The 16,532-nt window shown below is 35.0% G+C and overlaps 2 protein-coding genes across 6 annotated transcripts; both read right to left on the reverse strand.

Moving 5' to 3' along the window:
* Window positions 1-6,591: 6,591 nt before the first annotated feature.
* Window positions 6,592-10,695, reverse strand: LOC118055284 (pentatricopeptide repeat-containing protein At5g14080). 2 transcript variants are annotated; one of them, XR_004688635.2, is made up of 3 exons: window positions 8,993-10,695; window positions 8,318-8,806; window positions 6,592-8,178 (listed from the first exon to the last, which is right to left on the reverse strand). XR_004688635.2 is itself a non-coding variant. In XM_035067133.2 (2 exons), the coding sequence occupies exons 1-2, from the start codon at window positions 10,644-10,646 to the stop codon at window positions 8,490-8,492; spliced, it is 1,971 nt and encodes a 656-aa protein (XP_034923024.1). In that variant the 5' UTR covers window positions 10,647-10,695; the 3' UTR covers window positions 6,592-8,489. The 2 variants fall into 2 exon arrangements, 1 of the variants encoding a protein (XP_034923024.1); XM_035067133.2 differs by having other exon boundaries at window positions 6,592-8,806.
* A 647-nt stretch (window positions 10,696-11,342) lies between these two features.
* On the reverse strand, window positions 11,343-15,142 carry LOC118055285 (ACT domain-containing protein ACR6). Of its 4 annotated transcripts, none has more exons than XM_073407198.1 (7): window positions 15,087-15,142; window positions 14,303-14,348; window positions 13,982-14,096; window positions 13,822-13,889; window positions 12,535-13,140; window positions 12,146-12,250; window positions 11,343-12,058 (listed from the first exon to the last, which is right to left on the reverse strand). In XM_073407198.1, the coding sequence occupies exons 1-7, from the start codon at window positions 15,125-15,127 to the stop codon at window positions 11,726-11,728; spliced, it is 1,314 nt and encodes a 437-aa protein (XP_073263299.1). In that variant the 5' UTR covers window positions 15,128-15,142; the 3' UTR covers window positions 11,343-11,725. The 4 variants fall into 4 exon arrangements, with proteins under 4 accessions (XP_073263299.1, XP_034923025.1, XP_034923027.1 ...); XM_035067134.2 differs by having other exon boundaries at window positions 14,882-15,126; XM_035067136.2 differs by lacking the exon at window positions 15,087-15,142 and adding an exon at window positions 14,435-14,865.
* Window positions 15,143-16,532: the final 1,390 nt, after the last annotated feature.

Raw genomic sequence — 16,532 nt, forward strand, 5'->3', positions numbered from 1 at the left:
GGTAGAATCATAATTATGCCCCATCATTTTCTTCATGTTACCAACCTATCCACCTTTAGTAGTGATAGTAATGATGCCACTGCATCACAAGACTCATGCCTCACGTTGCTCCACCTACAACGCTACTAGCAACATTGTGGCTGTTGGCATAACCAAGGAAAGCTGGCCATGATTGACAGTGTTGTAGCTACTAAAAAAAAATATATATATTTTTATTTTACAGCTAGATTAAAAAAATCCAGCCAGATTTTGCCGGAACAGTAGCTAAACAATTTTTTTTGAAAACCAAGAGAGATTATTTTAGGAAAAATAATTTTTGTACGTAAAACTAATTTACAATTAACACAAATAACAATCAAAACATTTAATCAATAACTCTAATCATTTAACAATGATTCTGATACTACTGTTGAGTTTCTCAAAATACATATATACAACAAAAATATTAAATTTAATATTTTTTTTAGAGTCTCATGGATTTTATTAGACAGATTTAGAGTTGTTTAGGGTTTATACGAAGATTATCTAAAGATCACATGTTTTGCATGTTTTTGTTTTGCTTTGAATAATTGCTTTAACATTGAGTTATTACAAACTACAAGTCCTCCAAATATCCAGCTTCTAATAATAAAAAATTCACACAGAGCACTAGTGAAAAATCTTATAAACCTTTTTAGGATAGATAAATTGTTATCCCTTTAAGTGCTATCTCTTTTTCTATGTGTTTTTCAGGTGTTATGTAACTTACATAATTTTTCTTTTGTAATGGAAAATAAAAAGTATATCATTCTATTTATAAGAAAACCTGAAAACCCTATAATATGAAAAAAAAAAAATATCATTTTCCCCTGAATAATATCACATATTATTTCGGTACAATTTTAGAAATTTATTCATTTAAGTCCCCACTTGAAATTTTTTTTTTCTAGATCTAGAATTTTAATTCCATGTATTAATTATATTCCTAGTCCCTAATTTTTAAACTTATTTACAATCAAGTCATACTTAATTAATCATTTCATTTTAATTTCTGACCGATGATTTTTATATGTGTGACCTATTATGTTCCTATTAAGTTGAATCAAATATAAATCACAATCCTAAAATAAAATATAATTAAATAAATTTTAAAAATTAATTTATTATCAATTTATTATTTGATTGATTTATATTATTTTATCCTTAAAATATTAGAAAATTCATAAGTGATTTGACTTAACCTTTCAATAACCAATTTCTCAGTGTAATTATTATTCCTTCATCAACAATGTTCTAATTTAGACATTATAGCATGAAATGTGTCTACTCTGTCACATTATTTTTGTTCTTAATATCATAATTATTGATTTTCTTGATAAAATTTGAAATTCTTTTCAAATCTCATTATAAGAAAAGCAATCACTCTCCCACAACTCACTCAATCAACAACATCAGTTCCTTCACAAAATCCTCACTCACCAGAATGAAATCCTTACGTTTAAATTGAATTATGTATAGCTTGCAGTTAGTTAAAGAATAGCAAAAGTTTAGGCTTAATAAGCTCCTCAATTTTGTATTTATACATGCATAATGTAAATGAAAAAATGTGTGAAGTTATTCCATTAAACTGCCTCTCCTTTATTCTATATGGTATCAGAGCCCTTTTTTTCTCAAACGAGTTATACCTTGATTTTTTTTTTCCTTTCTCTCTTTTTTCGCTTCTGCAATGACTTCTTCAGTGTCCTTCCCTGTTGCTATTAATGCTACACAACAAATCACGACCAAACTCACACTAACAAACTATCCTTTTTGGCATGCACAGTTTGAGTCCCTCCTTCTCGGCTATAACCTATATGGTTACATTGATGGTACACTCACAAGTCCTCTATCCACGACTCTTGATGTAGCACTTATTATTGCCTCCACATTCTGGTTTCGATAGGACAAACTAATTTTGAATGCTATACTCACTTCGGTATCAGATTCTATGATACCCTTCATAGCAGCCTCTAAAACATCTTCTCAAGCCTGGAACAAACTGACCAAGCTCTATGCCAGTCGTTCCAGAACACTAGTTATGCAACTCAAAGAAGATCTCACTCTCATTCAGCGTGGAACACGTACTGTCACAAAATTTCTTTATTCTATCAAGTCTATTGTCGATGAGCTTGTACTCATTGATGTTCCTCTCTATGCTGATGATATTACTCTCTATGCTCTCAATAGCTTAGGGCCTGAATATAGAGAAATGGTAGCTCCTATTCATACATGCGAATCTGCCTTATCATTTGAAGAACTTCATGATCTTCTCATTGGTCATGAGTCTTACCTCAAACACCTGGACATTACTTCTCCGTCCTTGGTCGTTACAGCACATAACACTCAGCGCAGGCATCACAGTTTTTCACAAAAACAACCATGGTCTCCTCATGCAACCCCACAAAAATATGATTCAAAACATCAACCTCGCTATTTCAGATAGCAAAAATATACTTTCAAATGCCAATATTGTGATCAATTTAGCCATGTTGCCAAACAATGTCCTAAGTTACACACTAGGAAAGCTACAGCCAACTGCACCACTGCCTCTCAAAGTCCATACCAGCGATGGCTCATTTATTCTGCTGCATCACATAACATTAGCTCTCAAGTATCTAATATGCAATTACACTCTGAATATGATGGCACAGATGAGGTGCTTATTGGAGACGGTTCAAGTTTGAAAATCACTCATTCAGGTTCTCTTTCTTTTCCCTTTCCTAAACGTACTTTTCAAGTTCAAGATACTCTTTGTGTTCCCACCATAAATCAAAATTTAATCTCAGTCCATCATTTTACCAAACATAGCAATGTGTTTCTTGAATTTCATCCTTCTTGTTTCTTTGTCAAGGATCAACAGATGAGAGAGACTTTTCTTCAAGGACCCTGTGAGAATGGTGTTTATCCTCTACCTCATCCTCATACCTCTACTCTCATTGCACTAGTTCATGAACGCACATCCATAACTGGCTGGCATCAGCGCCTAGGCCATCTTTCCTCCAAAGTTGTTGACAGAATGATCTCCTTATTCTCTCTTCCTCTTTCTAGCAATTCATCTAATTCTCATTTTTGTGATTCCTATTCTATCAATAAATCTCATCATCTGCCTTTTCATAAGCATGGTCTCACTAGTTCTGCCCCTTTTGATTTAATATATACCGATGTTTGGGGACCATCACCACAAATCAACATTCAAGGTTATAAATACTATGTGATCTTCATTGATCACTTCACAAAATATGTTTGGTTCTTTCCTCTTCGAAACAAATCAGATGTTAAAATCATTTTTCCACAATTTCATAAAATGATACTCAATCGGTTCAATGCTAATATCAAAAGTCTCTACTCTAATAATGGTGGAGAATTTGTCACTTTACAACCATTTCTTACACTCCATGGCATCAGCATTACACCACAACCCCACACACCCCTCAGCAAAATGGAGTTTTAGAGCGCCGTCATAGACACATTGTAGAAATAGGCACCACACAGTCATCTTCAGTCATGCTTTTTGCTGCTAATCAACCGATTGCCCTCTCCTATTCTTCATCATAAATCTCCCTTTCAAACCTTGTTTGCAACAGCTCCCAATTATCTCAAACTCAGAACATTTGGTTGTTTGTGTTTTCCATGGATGAAACCCTACCACACGTATAAACTCTAACCCAAATCTGTTCCATGTGTGTTCCTTGATTATTCCAACACACAAAGTGCATATCTTTGCTTTCACTTACCTACACAAAGATTGTATGTCTCATGGCATGTTACGTTTGATGAAAACACATTTTCCCTGCAGAACATCATCAACCAATCCACCTCCAAGTCTTTCGTACCTGTTGCTCCTACTGTATCTACTCCACTATTGCAGCTTGTTCCCCCAATCAACCAACCCCTCCCTGCACCAGTCTTTACGGTCCATCAAGAAGAGCTCTCTCTCCCTGCATCCCATTCAGACACTATAGTCTCCACCGTTCAGGTAAATCTTCCAACTTCTGTTGTTTCTTAAAGACACCATAATATGACCACTTAGTCTATGAACAACATTTTTATACCCAAGCAACTTCACAACACCACAACACATCTATTACCTGACTCCAATGAGCCCACATGTGTTAGTCAAGCACTTAAAAATCCACTTTGGCGTAATGCCATGTCAGAAGAACTTACAACATTACTTAATCATGCTATTTGGGACCTTGTTCCCCCTATAGCCAGTCAAAATCTTATAGGCTGTAAATTTGTATTTTGCACAAAACAAAATCCTGATGGAACCATCAGTAGATACAAAGCTCATCTGGTTGCCAAACGCTTTCACCAAAGACCAGGCCTTGATTATTCCAGACATTCAGCCCAAGTTGTCAAACCCAACAATAATTCGCTTAATTCTCTCCATTGCTGTCAGTGCAAGTTGTTTCTCAAACCAGCTTGACATTAATAACGCTTTTCTTTATAACCATCTTGAAGAAACAATATTCATGCATCAACCTCCCGGCTTCATAGACATCTCCAAGCCTGACTATGTTTGTAAACTAAAGAAAAGTATTTATGGCTTGAAACATGCACCCCGCTAGTGGTATAAAGCTCTTCGGGATGCTCTACTGAAAATTGGTTTTGTTCACTTAGCTACAGACACATCTTTATTCATATATGTCTCTAACAGTGTTCTCTGCTATTGTCTTGTGTACGTTGATGACATTATTATCACAGGCAACATCTCCACATTTGTAGCTACTATCATCAACAAACTCAACCACACCTTCTTTGTCAAAGACATTGGACATCTTTATTTTTTCCTTGGCATTGAAGTCATCCTTACAGCCAAGGGTCTTTTCCTTTCATAGTACAAATACATTCGAGATTTACTCTATAAAACATCTATGAGTATGGCTAAAGATGTTCACACTCCAATATCCACCAGCACTCCATTAACTTTATCGGATGGTTCAGCTCCTACAGACAACACAAAATATCAAAAAGTCATTGGAGCACTGTAATATCTTGGTCTGACTAGACCTGACATTGCATTTACAGTAAATCGCCTTTCCCAATTCATGCACAAACCAACAAAATGCCACTGGACTGCAACAAAATGAATTCTCAGATATCTCAAGCATACAATGTCTCATGGGATTCTTCTTCAACAGAGCAAGCCTCTTAAGTCTACAAACTTTTGTTGATGCGGACTGGGCTGCTAACACTGATACAAGGATCTCCACCACTGCTTTTATCACTTTTCTAGGCTCTAATCCCATTTCTTGGTCTGCACGCAAACAAAGAGTTGTATCACGTTCCTCTACAGAAGTTGAATTTCATGCCTTAGCAACTACAACCTCTGAAATAGTCTGGCTTCACTCCTTAATCACAGAACTTGGTTTACATCTTAAAAATCCTCCTCAGGTTTTTTGTGATAACATCGGTGCAACTCATTTCAGCCTAAATCTAGTGCAACACACCCGAATGAAACACATTGACATTGATCTTTTTTTTTGTTCGTGACCTTGTCCAGAAAGGTTGCATTATTGTCCAACATGTTCACACTTTAGATCAGCTTGCAGATTTGCTTACGAAGCCTCTTCCACGTAACTGTTTTCAAGTCTTAAGATCCAAGATTGGAGTTACTGATGGTACCTCCATCTTACGGGGGCATATAAGGAAAGCAATTACTCTCCCACAAGTCACTCAATCAACAGCATCAGTTCCTCCACAAAATCCTCACTCACCGGAATCAAATCCTTACATTTAAATTGAATTATGTATAGCTTGCAGTTAGTTAAAGAATAGCAAAAGTTCATGCTTAATAAGCTCCTCAATTCTGTATTTATACATGCATAATGTAAATGAAAAAAGTGTGTGAATTTATTCCATTAAATTGTCTCTCCTTTATTCTATACTCATTACACCTTACCCAAGGATTTACAATCAATACTATTTAAGAACATATTGAATATTTTTTCTAATTCATCTAAGGTGATGAATCATATCTTGATTACTCAAATACCTTCACGTAGTTCATGTTATACATAATATGTGCCCATTTGCTACTCTTGATTAAGACAACGTATAGTAGAATCAAAACATAACATTCCTCATATAAAATAACTTGTGCTCTTAAATTTAACGATCACTTACACAACCATCATGTGAATATCTCTTTAAACATAAATAATCTCTTCATATGTAATTCCTATGCGGATCAGTTCAATATACATGTCATCTAACAAGCATCTATATATTAATTCTATATATCTCTTATACCTCAAATTATAAGAATAATTGTTTCCTTTCATAAAGGAAATAATATAATACATATTAATCTCAACAACTCTAATTAATATTTGGTCTTAATATAATATTGTCCAAAAACATTTGGAAACAATACTTTGATGCAATATAAATTCTATAATTATAACTTTATAATTTTTTTTGCAAATTATTTTTTTTATGAACTTTATCTTTAATCTAGATTTATTATCAAATTGGATGAATATTAAAACATAAATAAAATTTTTATTAAAAATTAAATATATTTATATAAACAAAATCAATATCAAATATAATCAATCAACGCGGTATAAGATATATAAACTAACAATCGATAGCTTTAGCATTGGTAGACAAGCTTGACCTCATCTCATCATCTCCAGGACATTGATGCCAATCTACTGTCAAAACTGGAATGAAAATTATATTCTCCGGCATTATATTCAACTGTTTTATAGTGCAATCTATTGCTCTCACCAAGCCTTGTAATGGATTACAATGATTACTTGAGCTTGGCATGTTTAGATACGCGAAACAAGGCATGTTCAAATTCATATTCTTATTGCCACAGCTATAGTCTTATCATTTGCAGTTGACAGCTATATTACAATTTTTTCCATCAATGTTATGAATGATTATTATCCATGTGAGAAATTGGTTTTCTAATGGAATACAGGCAACAGACAATGGGACTTTATGACCATGTTCATATCCAATGTGCTTGTAGTAGGATCTAATGCAACCATCATAAAAAATAATAATAATAATAATAAAAAACACCCTCTAGGATATTTCAAGGAGGTATATGGTTTCCAGGTGATGATCTATGATGTACTCAAGATTCCACCCTGAACACTGACTGATGTGATGTACTCAAGATTCCACCCTGAACTCTGACTGATGTTATGCATCCATGATCAATAAATCGTTCCCACCGTCATCAATGTCTTTGAGGCCATGAAGCCGACAAAGTGGAGATCTCTATTTATTTATGTTCTCCTCCTGATCGAGCTTCTTGGCAATGCAGACCCTCTCTCTGTCACTCACAAATTGACCATACAGCCGTCTAATAGTGCCAAAACCTGGAAACATCCGATCAATGCATTCATATACTTTAAGCAAAGCAGTCATGGTCTAGTTATAGTTTTACCCTTTTACTGTAATTTCTCCAACTGAAATGATGCAGGATGTGTGCTCAATTGCGCTAGAGAAGAAGACTTCCCTTATTATAGTTCATTTCCACAAGAGATTCCAAGCCAGTGTGAAGTAGCTTCTCAAAGAAAGGCTATCAAGACTAAAAACAGCAATGCCCTTGACAAGGCACCATTGCACAGTAGCAATCCTTGTTGACCATGGGATCCTGAATACCTCAAGACCTAGCTTATAGAGCTGGTCTTCTTATTGGATTGCTGTTCTCTTCTTGGCCAGCCCTGATGGTAGGGAGGCTTTGGCTATAGGAGCAAGGATGGCTAGACATCTCAACATCAAATGTGACAATTAGACAGCTCCTTGAGAATGGAAACATTTCCAATGATCGAGCATGTGAAAAGAGACTTGGCAACAAAGTGGTGAGAGCATTTAGAACTGCTGTCGTAGGAAATTATCTGGTCAAGTACCAATGGAGGTGGTGATGGTGGTTGGGACAGGAACTATTTCTGTGATTAGATCAATGGAGGACCGTTTTGAACTAGTAGTGGGAACACGGAAGGTATCATGACAGTAGATCATCAGTTTTATCAGGCTCACGAATTGGAATGAGGACAAAGATTTGGACACTATTAGCTCTCTATTGGCTTCAGCATCATTCAGGGGCACTACCACCATCTTCGTGGTGCAACAACATGCCAACGTAGTAAATGAAGGTCATGGGAGTAGTGGCAGTGACTGTGGAGTTGGAATCTGCACAGGATATGTCATCTCAGATGTAAATATGCATGGGTCCTCCAGAAGGATGCTGACTTGAGATCTGTATGCTATAAATACCAGTTGAACACTTAAAGAAACAAAACTATAATAGTAGAAATGTTTTAGATTGAACCTTGGACTACTTCGAACCCTGATGGTTGTTGCCTTCTGATACAGCCAGTTAATTTTGCAAATTTGATCATAGCTGTAGGAAGGCTAGCAAGAAACACATGTTGCAAGTCATATGGTTGTTGTCCACTGTCCATACCAAGGAGTCCAACTTCTCACATGAATTTTTACTATGATTATTTCAATGATTTGCTGCATACATGCTTCCAAGAATCATTGCCGAAATCTATACTGATCACACATTCTTGTGACAGAGCTTGAAGCAAGTGCAAAATAGGCTCTGGGTTTGAAGAAGAAGAAGAAAAGGCCACAAGCTTAGTGCATATGACTTGCAACATTGAAGGTGAGTTACCTCGAATTTGTTTTGCATGTTCCACTGCAATTGAAACCTCTTCAGAGTCAGCTAAACATTTCAACAAAACCACATGGGCATCTGAATGACTTACGTCATGAGTGAGGTCACACAGAAACTTAGAAGCAACAAGGAAGTGACCTGCATAGCACACCTATGCATTTAGTAAAGCTTCAAATGTGTTTAACAGCAGTGATCACAATGCAGCAAGACAGAAAGACCACTTCGAGTGAAAAATCAATTTAAGAAGTAATTGTCATGTATAAAAGATAGCTATCCCACAAATTGTGTACAATATAGATAAGCTGGTTAAAATCACATGCAAACCTTTTCCGCAGAGGTTTAGAATCAATGTCTTCAATATATTTTGTGCAAGCATTACATCGTGATTCACATGCTTGTAGAAGACATCAACTGCAGTTTCAAACTTTGTTTCATGGCAAAGGGCTTCAAGGAGGAATCTGTGAGTTGTAGCATCAGGTGTCACCCCTTTCTCCAACATGTGATTGAAAAGCCTCGTAGCCTCTTCAATTTGACCTATTTCTGAGAATTTCCCAATGAGAATATTATAAGTTTTCAAGTTCCCTCCACATCCGATTACAAACATTTCATCCCAAAGCCTTTTAGCAGGACGCAACAGATCTTCTCTACATAACACTTCAATTAGGGAATTATACATTGAGATATCTGGGTCTAACCCTTTCTTTCTCATCTCTTGAAGCACCTCATAAGCCTCTCTCACTCTTCCACCCATGCATAAGAACGAAAACATCACATTGTAACTCTCCATATCAGAGAAATATTCATTAGAAGACAAAACACGGTATACCTCCAACAACTCATCAATCTTCCCATGCTTACATAGATTCCTACTCAAATTGCTCAACGTTAAAAGCGTTGGGAACTTCCCTTTTCCAATAACAAAATGAAAAAACTTCATTGCCGAATAAGGATCAATTGTCGACACTGATCCTATCAGTGCATTCAAAACATCGTCTTCCATAGGAAAGTTGCCACTTGCGATAACTTCGCCTAATTCTTTTGCTTCATATATCCGTCTTTCAGTAATCAAACCCAAAATAAACTCCCTGTAATCATTACTCCTCGGTGCCACTCCTAACTTCCTCTTCATCTTCAAAACCTCGTTCACGTCAAACACGCTTCCTAGCGATCTAAATGCTTCGGCAACAACCCTATATGCGATAAAATCAGGTTTCCACCCCCTAATTCTCAACTCATTCAATGCCCGCAAAGCCTCGCTTGTTCTTGAACCCTCACAAAGCCCATGAACAATTAAAACCGCAATAACGGACCCATTAATCAAGGAATTCCACCTTTCAACCACATCTATCAAGCGCAAAACTTCACCCAAATCGCCATTTCTACAAAGCCTCCATATAAATACACCAAACCCAATAGTACTAAAGCCAATACCTCTGTTATTCATTTCATCAAACACCTTCATTGCATTTTTAAAACACCCATCAGACCCCAAAGAAGCCAAAAGAGAGTTACTTGTCTCAGTCCCAAGATCTAAAATTTGTGATTTAATCTCGTTAAAAACCGAAAATGCCATCTGGGTTTTTCCTCTTTTAATCAGAGAATCAATAACAAATCGATAAATTGAAGAATCGAGAGTCAGGTTTTGAGCTTTAGCTTGCTTTAACAGTGATTCAATGGCATTGAATTGGCGGGAGAAAGAAAGAGATTTGAGTACTGAATGGTAAGTAAGTGAATTATGAGTGAACCCGGGCTGTTGAGAAGCCCAATTGAAGAAACCCAGAGCAAGAGAGTAGTGAGTTAAGAGATGCGGGTCGATGACTCGAGCCACGAGCGACTGACTCAGTGAGTCGCGACAACCGATTTTGTGTAGAGTTTGCTCGAGTAATGGATTCCATGAACGGGTCGGGATTGAGCTATTTGACTCGGTGATTAGGGCTCTGCTTATCCGAGCTGCTAACTCCGTTCCCAAGCGCGCCATTCTTTTTCAAGTTTTGAGGAAGAAATGAAACTGGAAAGGCATCTATTGCAAAACGCTTTTTGTACCACCTAGTTTTTTTTGGTTTTTTAAAGACACTTTTACGAGAATGTTTTAGATGTGCTTGTTTTTTAAAATTATTTTTATTTAAAAAAATATATAATAATACATATATCAAAATAATATGAAAACATATTAATAATAAAAATAAAAATAAAAATCAAATTATTTGAAAAGCACTCTTAAACAGCCAATAAAACAGGATTCTCATCAATTTTAAAATTCATATATTTGAACTCAAATAATTGATTGATATTTTTATATAAATACATGTATTAAATATACATATAAAAATATGTATGATTTGATATAAAACATATTTAGCTATTCATATATAAACACTTAATTTTTGGAACGATTAATTTTTTATATGTTTTCGTTAAAAAGCCCTATTTTAAGTATTGTGTTCTTGAAACATGATAGACTATCAATTGTAAAATTCATATATTTGGGTTCAAATGAATGATTAAGATTTGAATTCACATCATAGTGGGCATTTTTATTTAAATAACATATTGTAGGATTATACATTATATATATAAAAAAAGGTAGGGTTATAAATACCGATGTCTAAAATAAAAAAAGTAATGTAAGAATAGAGGTTTTTCCAAAAATTGAAAGCCAAGAAAACACATGATCCAACAATCAACAATGCCCTCTCAATGACAAATGGAGTATCAGAGAAAGTACACAAACTTCTATTTGTAATATTCACACCATTTTCTTCTATTATATGCACAAACTCGCAGATTCTGTACAATCCATGTACACACTATCAAATGCATATTACATAATGTACACGTATATACAGCGGACCATCCATCCATCATACTAGTGGTTTCTGAGCTCCTTCTTTACAAGTATATCATCATATGATATGAACACTGACTAAGCCCTCTGGAAAAAGGGCAGAAGATGCCTCCTTGCAGTGTTTCTTGATCTCTCTGTACCTTTTTTTTTGTGGGTTTGAACATCTAATCATTCTGCACAGATATATACCCATGAGAATTTAGACAAAGAAATTACGAGTAGGATCTAATCAACTTGAATGTTCGAGCTTTAAAGAGGTTCCCAAAGATGTATCCCATTGTTGTTTCCTGGGGAGGCTTTGGGGAAAGAATAGAGTCGCGTTTTACTTGCAGCTTGGTTTGTCCAATCTGTCGACAAATTGAATCGATGATCTTGGGGTCGACTGGGTTACCAGTGACGTCCGTGACATAGAATGTGTCTTTGGCTTTACCACCTTTTGTCAAGATTTCTGCTCTCTTAATACACAAACTGTTTTCTCGGAATATCCTGGTAATGTCTGAGAGGAGTCCAACACGGTCCTCTGTGCACAATACCAGCTCCAGTCCCTGCACGGCCAAGTAAGATATAAACAATGACAAGCATGCCTACCATGGTCAAAACTACCAAATTAAATCAGAACGGTAAATTATTACCTCAGAAGCTCGCCTTTCAATGGCAGCTTCAAGACACTGTACTACACGTTCTCGCTCAGCATCTGAGCTTACAGGGAGTCCATCAACATGTCGAATATAGAATTCCTACAACGATACAAAATTTTGATCTTTAAATAGAATTTCTTGATACGTCAAAAGGAAAAGAGGAAATGGAGTGCAAAATTTTGCACATGAAGTTATGCTCAATTAACTTGATTGGAAACTCTATCCCAGTACTATGCTCAGCTCCACAATCGAAATTTTTAAAGGTTCACAAATTGACCACCTGATGAAATGGCTGCTAAATTGCCATTCCAGAAAGCAAGTGTTCCCAGGTTCAATTATCATTCAAGAAAACGCTTTTAAAATTTTAACTATACTCATCTTACCTGATAAGCTTCCATTCTTCCTGTGCTGACCATTCCATGAAAGACAACATACTCCATGTCTGTTAAAGTGCAAACAATGTCGAACAAAAGTTTGGGACGATCCTTTGACCTCATAGAAACGACGGTGTAATCTCTCTCAATATTCAACACTGTTACATGGGGTCTTGAACTCTTATCTTCAAATCTCGCTAATCCTGCTCTTTCAACTCTTTCATAGTCCCTGTCTGCAAACATTATCTGATGCAATCTTCTTTCCCTACTTGTTACCCCAGGGGGTGAAAGAGTCATAGTTGCTGTCTTCGAAACAGCATTTCCCTTGAGAACATTGCAAAGCAATTCCCTGATGGTCGAGAGTCGTTTTGGATCTTTAATTGCACACCCTGTGGAATCATCTGTGACATGAACTACAGCAGCAGCCCTAGTGTTATGGGTCCATATCTCAGCATTTACCACATTGCAGTGGAGGTCTGTGAGAACCGCACATACTTCAGACAATAAACCAGGCCTGTCAGTACCAGTAAGCTCAATTGCAGTATGCTCTTCAGAAGGCATCACCCCAACAGACCCTCTCAACGATGGTGCAAAGCTCGCATTGCTTTCAAGTCTCTGTGGAATCAAGATACATGAAACAGAAGATGAGCTCTGCTCAGAGTGTAGTTTATCAAGGGCAAAAAAATGGTAGCAAATACACAGTGGAAAAGGAACGCAACATGTGCATTTTGTAATCTTAAACGTTCATTAAAGAAAATTATGGACAATTATGTTTTCCGACTTATCCCCTACAGTCAAAATGTATAAGAAATCTTTCTTTAGCAAACTGTAATCTGACTTTTAACAGTTTCAAAAAGGACTTGGAATTTAATCTCAACCAAGGTTAGCATGATTTTTCCCAAGTTCCATTTGTATTGATATTATTAATAGGTGCATTTTCTTCAAAACATCATCAAACTGATGCAGACATGCCCCTGCCATCATGAGAAAGAAAAACGACATGATACCAGTGCTGAGGGCTACAAAGGAAAACAAAACATTTTGTTTCATGAGAATTCTTGGTAAAACATTTCCTTTTATGTTGATGAAATCAGGGGCAAGCAGAATAAAATTCTATATCTGAAAATTTTGATTGTTTGAGACCAAAGAGACAAACAATTTTTCTGTTTTCTGTTTGTATACGACACGATCAGTTGCAAGTATTCAGACTAGTTTTCAGTTTCTTTACCCTGATATCTCAGGGATCAAATGGACAGTATGCAAATATAAGAAACAGCAGTAACATATAACCCTTACTCGTTGAATATAATCCATAACTTCCTTATCTCTGATTTTCTTCCCATCTTGGTCGACCACATTAAACACTGAAATGCATGAAAAATAAATAAATATTACAAACAAAATAAGACTCTTTTGAACCTTGTTACTTTCTAAGAGATTGAAGAAGAAACCTTACCATCCATAAACCAATCCCCATCAGATGATATGTATGCTTTTGTTATCACAAGGTTCATGTCCGTAAGCACTTGTACAACTTTGAGGAGTATTCCGTGCTTGTTAACACTATCAACCTGAATAGAAAAATCAATTCTTAAGAAATTACACAAAATGGTTATTTTTCTCAAATTAAACCAAGCCCAGATAGTTAAAAATTAACTAATTATCTCATAAAATCAATTAATTTAAGGAACTTACTCAGGAATTTACAAACCGTATTCTAGTTCAACATGGTTTTTCTAAACCAATAACTGAATTATGTGAAGTACACAAAATTTACCTGGATAACAGTGGCATCCTCACAAGCATCATTGTCAATCACAACTCTGCAACAGTAAAGCAAATTAAAAATCTTCATGATATTCAACAAAAAAAAAAAAAACAGAGGGAGAAGAAGAAACGAACATCTCACTCTTAATGTCTCAAATTTGCTCAATTTGAATAGAATTGCTTAGTTTTGAGAAAAGGGGTGGGGATTTGAAGGCTCTATTCAATTCCCAAGAAAATTGGAGACAAATAAGGGAAAAGAAAATTATGTTAAACTAGTAAAATTACTACTGTTTAGGAGATCTTTTTTTCTCTTCCAAAATCCACAAATATGGTAGATGTCAAGCATAATTCAACATGAAACATTTGATTTTTCTATTTCATTTCTATTCTTGATTACTTCTCTTCAAACCAACAAAACAAAGAAAGAAATTGGAGGAAAAGACTGATAAAAAAGGAATAACTTGCAAAGAGTGTAAACTTCTCTCTAAAGTCATCTTCAAGCAAAAATAGTCCATTTCGTATATAGACCAAACAACCAAAAACAAAATCCATAGAACATAGAAAATTTACCCAAAAAATAAGCAAGTACCTTGGTGGGTTCAATCTCCTGATTAGCTTAGCATACTCTTCATCCATTTTGCTTTCAAAATCCCCCCCAAAATAAAATTAAAAAAAAAAAAAACACAACCCTCAATCTATAAGAAAAACAATTTCAAGCTTAACCCAAAAAGAAGACCTTTAAGAAAAAACTACAGAAATATGTTCCTCCAATATCCAAGGAAAAAAAATCAGACCTGAGCTGGAAATAGAGAGAGAGAGAGAGAATTCTAGCCATCAGGGTAACGACCTTCCTTTTTAACTATCTTTTGTGACCGTTTATTTTTTTTCCCGGATTACTATTTAAACGACGTGTCCGTTTCTTATTGGGTAAATTAACTGCTTCCTGCTGCCCGCGGTCAGAGAGGCTGAGAACTCGGAGCTATTTGTTTTAGTGGTGTCACTGTGTTTTTAAAATATTTAAGATTTTTTTTATTGAAGATTTTTTTATACTAATATTAAAATAAATTTTAAAAATAAAATAAAAATATTATTTTAACACGTCACTAAATAAAAATCATCCTTATACTGTCTGCGTGGCGTTCTGTTACTTCTGCGAAGTGCTGTTACTTTTGTTAACTGTTGCTGTGTGCGTGGCGTTTGTTTTTTATTTTTCTGGGTCTTATTAATGACATCATTTTTCTGAATCAAGGAAGTGAGTGTTTCTGTCCGTACGACGAGATGGTGACGTGATTCGAGAGCACGTGGCGAGTGCAAGTTGGGTGGGTGTTTTTGGCGGTTATTTTGGCGGCAATTCCAGCGTGACCGCCTGGTTTTGGAGCCCACGTTATTTATATGCCTCCAACTGTCTAACTTTCCTCGTAGCATATAACGGTGTTTTAAAGTTTTCCTTTTTCTCTAAAAATCACGAGAGATTTGCATTTAACATTTTATTATGATAAATATTTATGATTTTTTTTTTTTGTAACTGTAGATTGTGGTTATGAGTTTTTCTCTTTTAATTCATAGGGAGATGAAGATAATACTTGAAGTATGAGAAGTACAATTTAACAACAAAAGAAATAATATTAACATGTTAAAAAAAAAATAAGTAATTAGGTTAATCAATAACTCATAATTTTATCACAATCGATTCTTTTTAGGTTAATTCTCATTAAAAAAAATGTTTTTTAGGGTATTTCTCAATCGTTCTTTTTTATCTTTTATCTATACAATATAATTTTAAATTACTATATTGAGTTATATTAAATTTTTTTTTATTTAACATTTTCTATATCCCTATATCATACCCATCAACAATGTAAAAAATAGGTATGAATAAGAAATGTTAAAAAAAAAAGTATAATTATCATATTCATGAATAACATAATTTCAATAAAGAAATTTTATCTTAGAGAAGAAGTAAAGGTATTATTTAACTAGTAAAAAGGAATAATTAACTAATTAGTGAATATGAAAGAAAAGGTATTTGGAGCATATGAACACTATAATTATTTAACTAACATTATTGGATATACTATTTGAAAATTAGAAAAAACTAACAAAATATATTATCGATGTATAATGCAGATTCCATCGACATTGAAAAACACCAACGGAATCAACGATGGAACACCATCATTAAAAAGTACCTCACTAGGCTTTTTATTTTGTCGGCAATTTCATCATCATTTATTTTCCTA

The sequence above is a fragment of the Populus alba genome, chromosome 1 (genome assembly GCF_005239225.2).
Source record: "Populus alba chromosome 1, ASM523922v2, whole genome shotgun sequence".
NCBI lineage: Eukaryota > Viridiplantae > Streptophyta > Magnoliopsida > Malpighiales > Salicaceae > Populus > Populus alba.

Excerpts from the sequence above, each read along its gene's own strand:
- LOC118055285 (XM_035067134.2), bottom strand. The coding sequence starts at position 14,928 with ATGGATGAAGAGTATGCTAAGCTAATCAGGAGATTGAACCCACCAAG. Across the intron at positions 14,349-14,881 it reads AGGAGATTGAACCCACCAAG|AGTTGTGATTGACAATGATG; the intron begins GTACTTGCTTAT and ends TTACTGTTGCAG. Across the intron at positions 13,141-13,821 it reads TTATGGATTATATTCAACGA|AGACTTGAAAGCAATGCGAG; the intron begins GTAAGGGTTATA and ends TTGATTCCACAG.
- LOC118055284 (XM_035067133.2), bottom strand. The coding sequence starts at position 10,646 with ATGGCGCGCTTGGGAACGGAGTTAGCAGCTCGGATAAGCAGAGCCCTA. Across the intron at positions 8,807-8,992 it reads TCTAAACCTCTGCGGAAAAG|GTCACTTCCTTGTTGCTTCT; the intron begins GTTTGCATGTGA and ends TGTGCTATGCAG.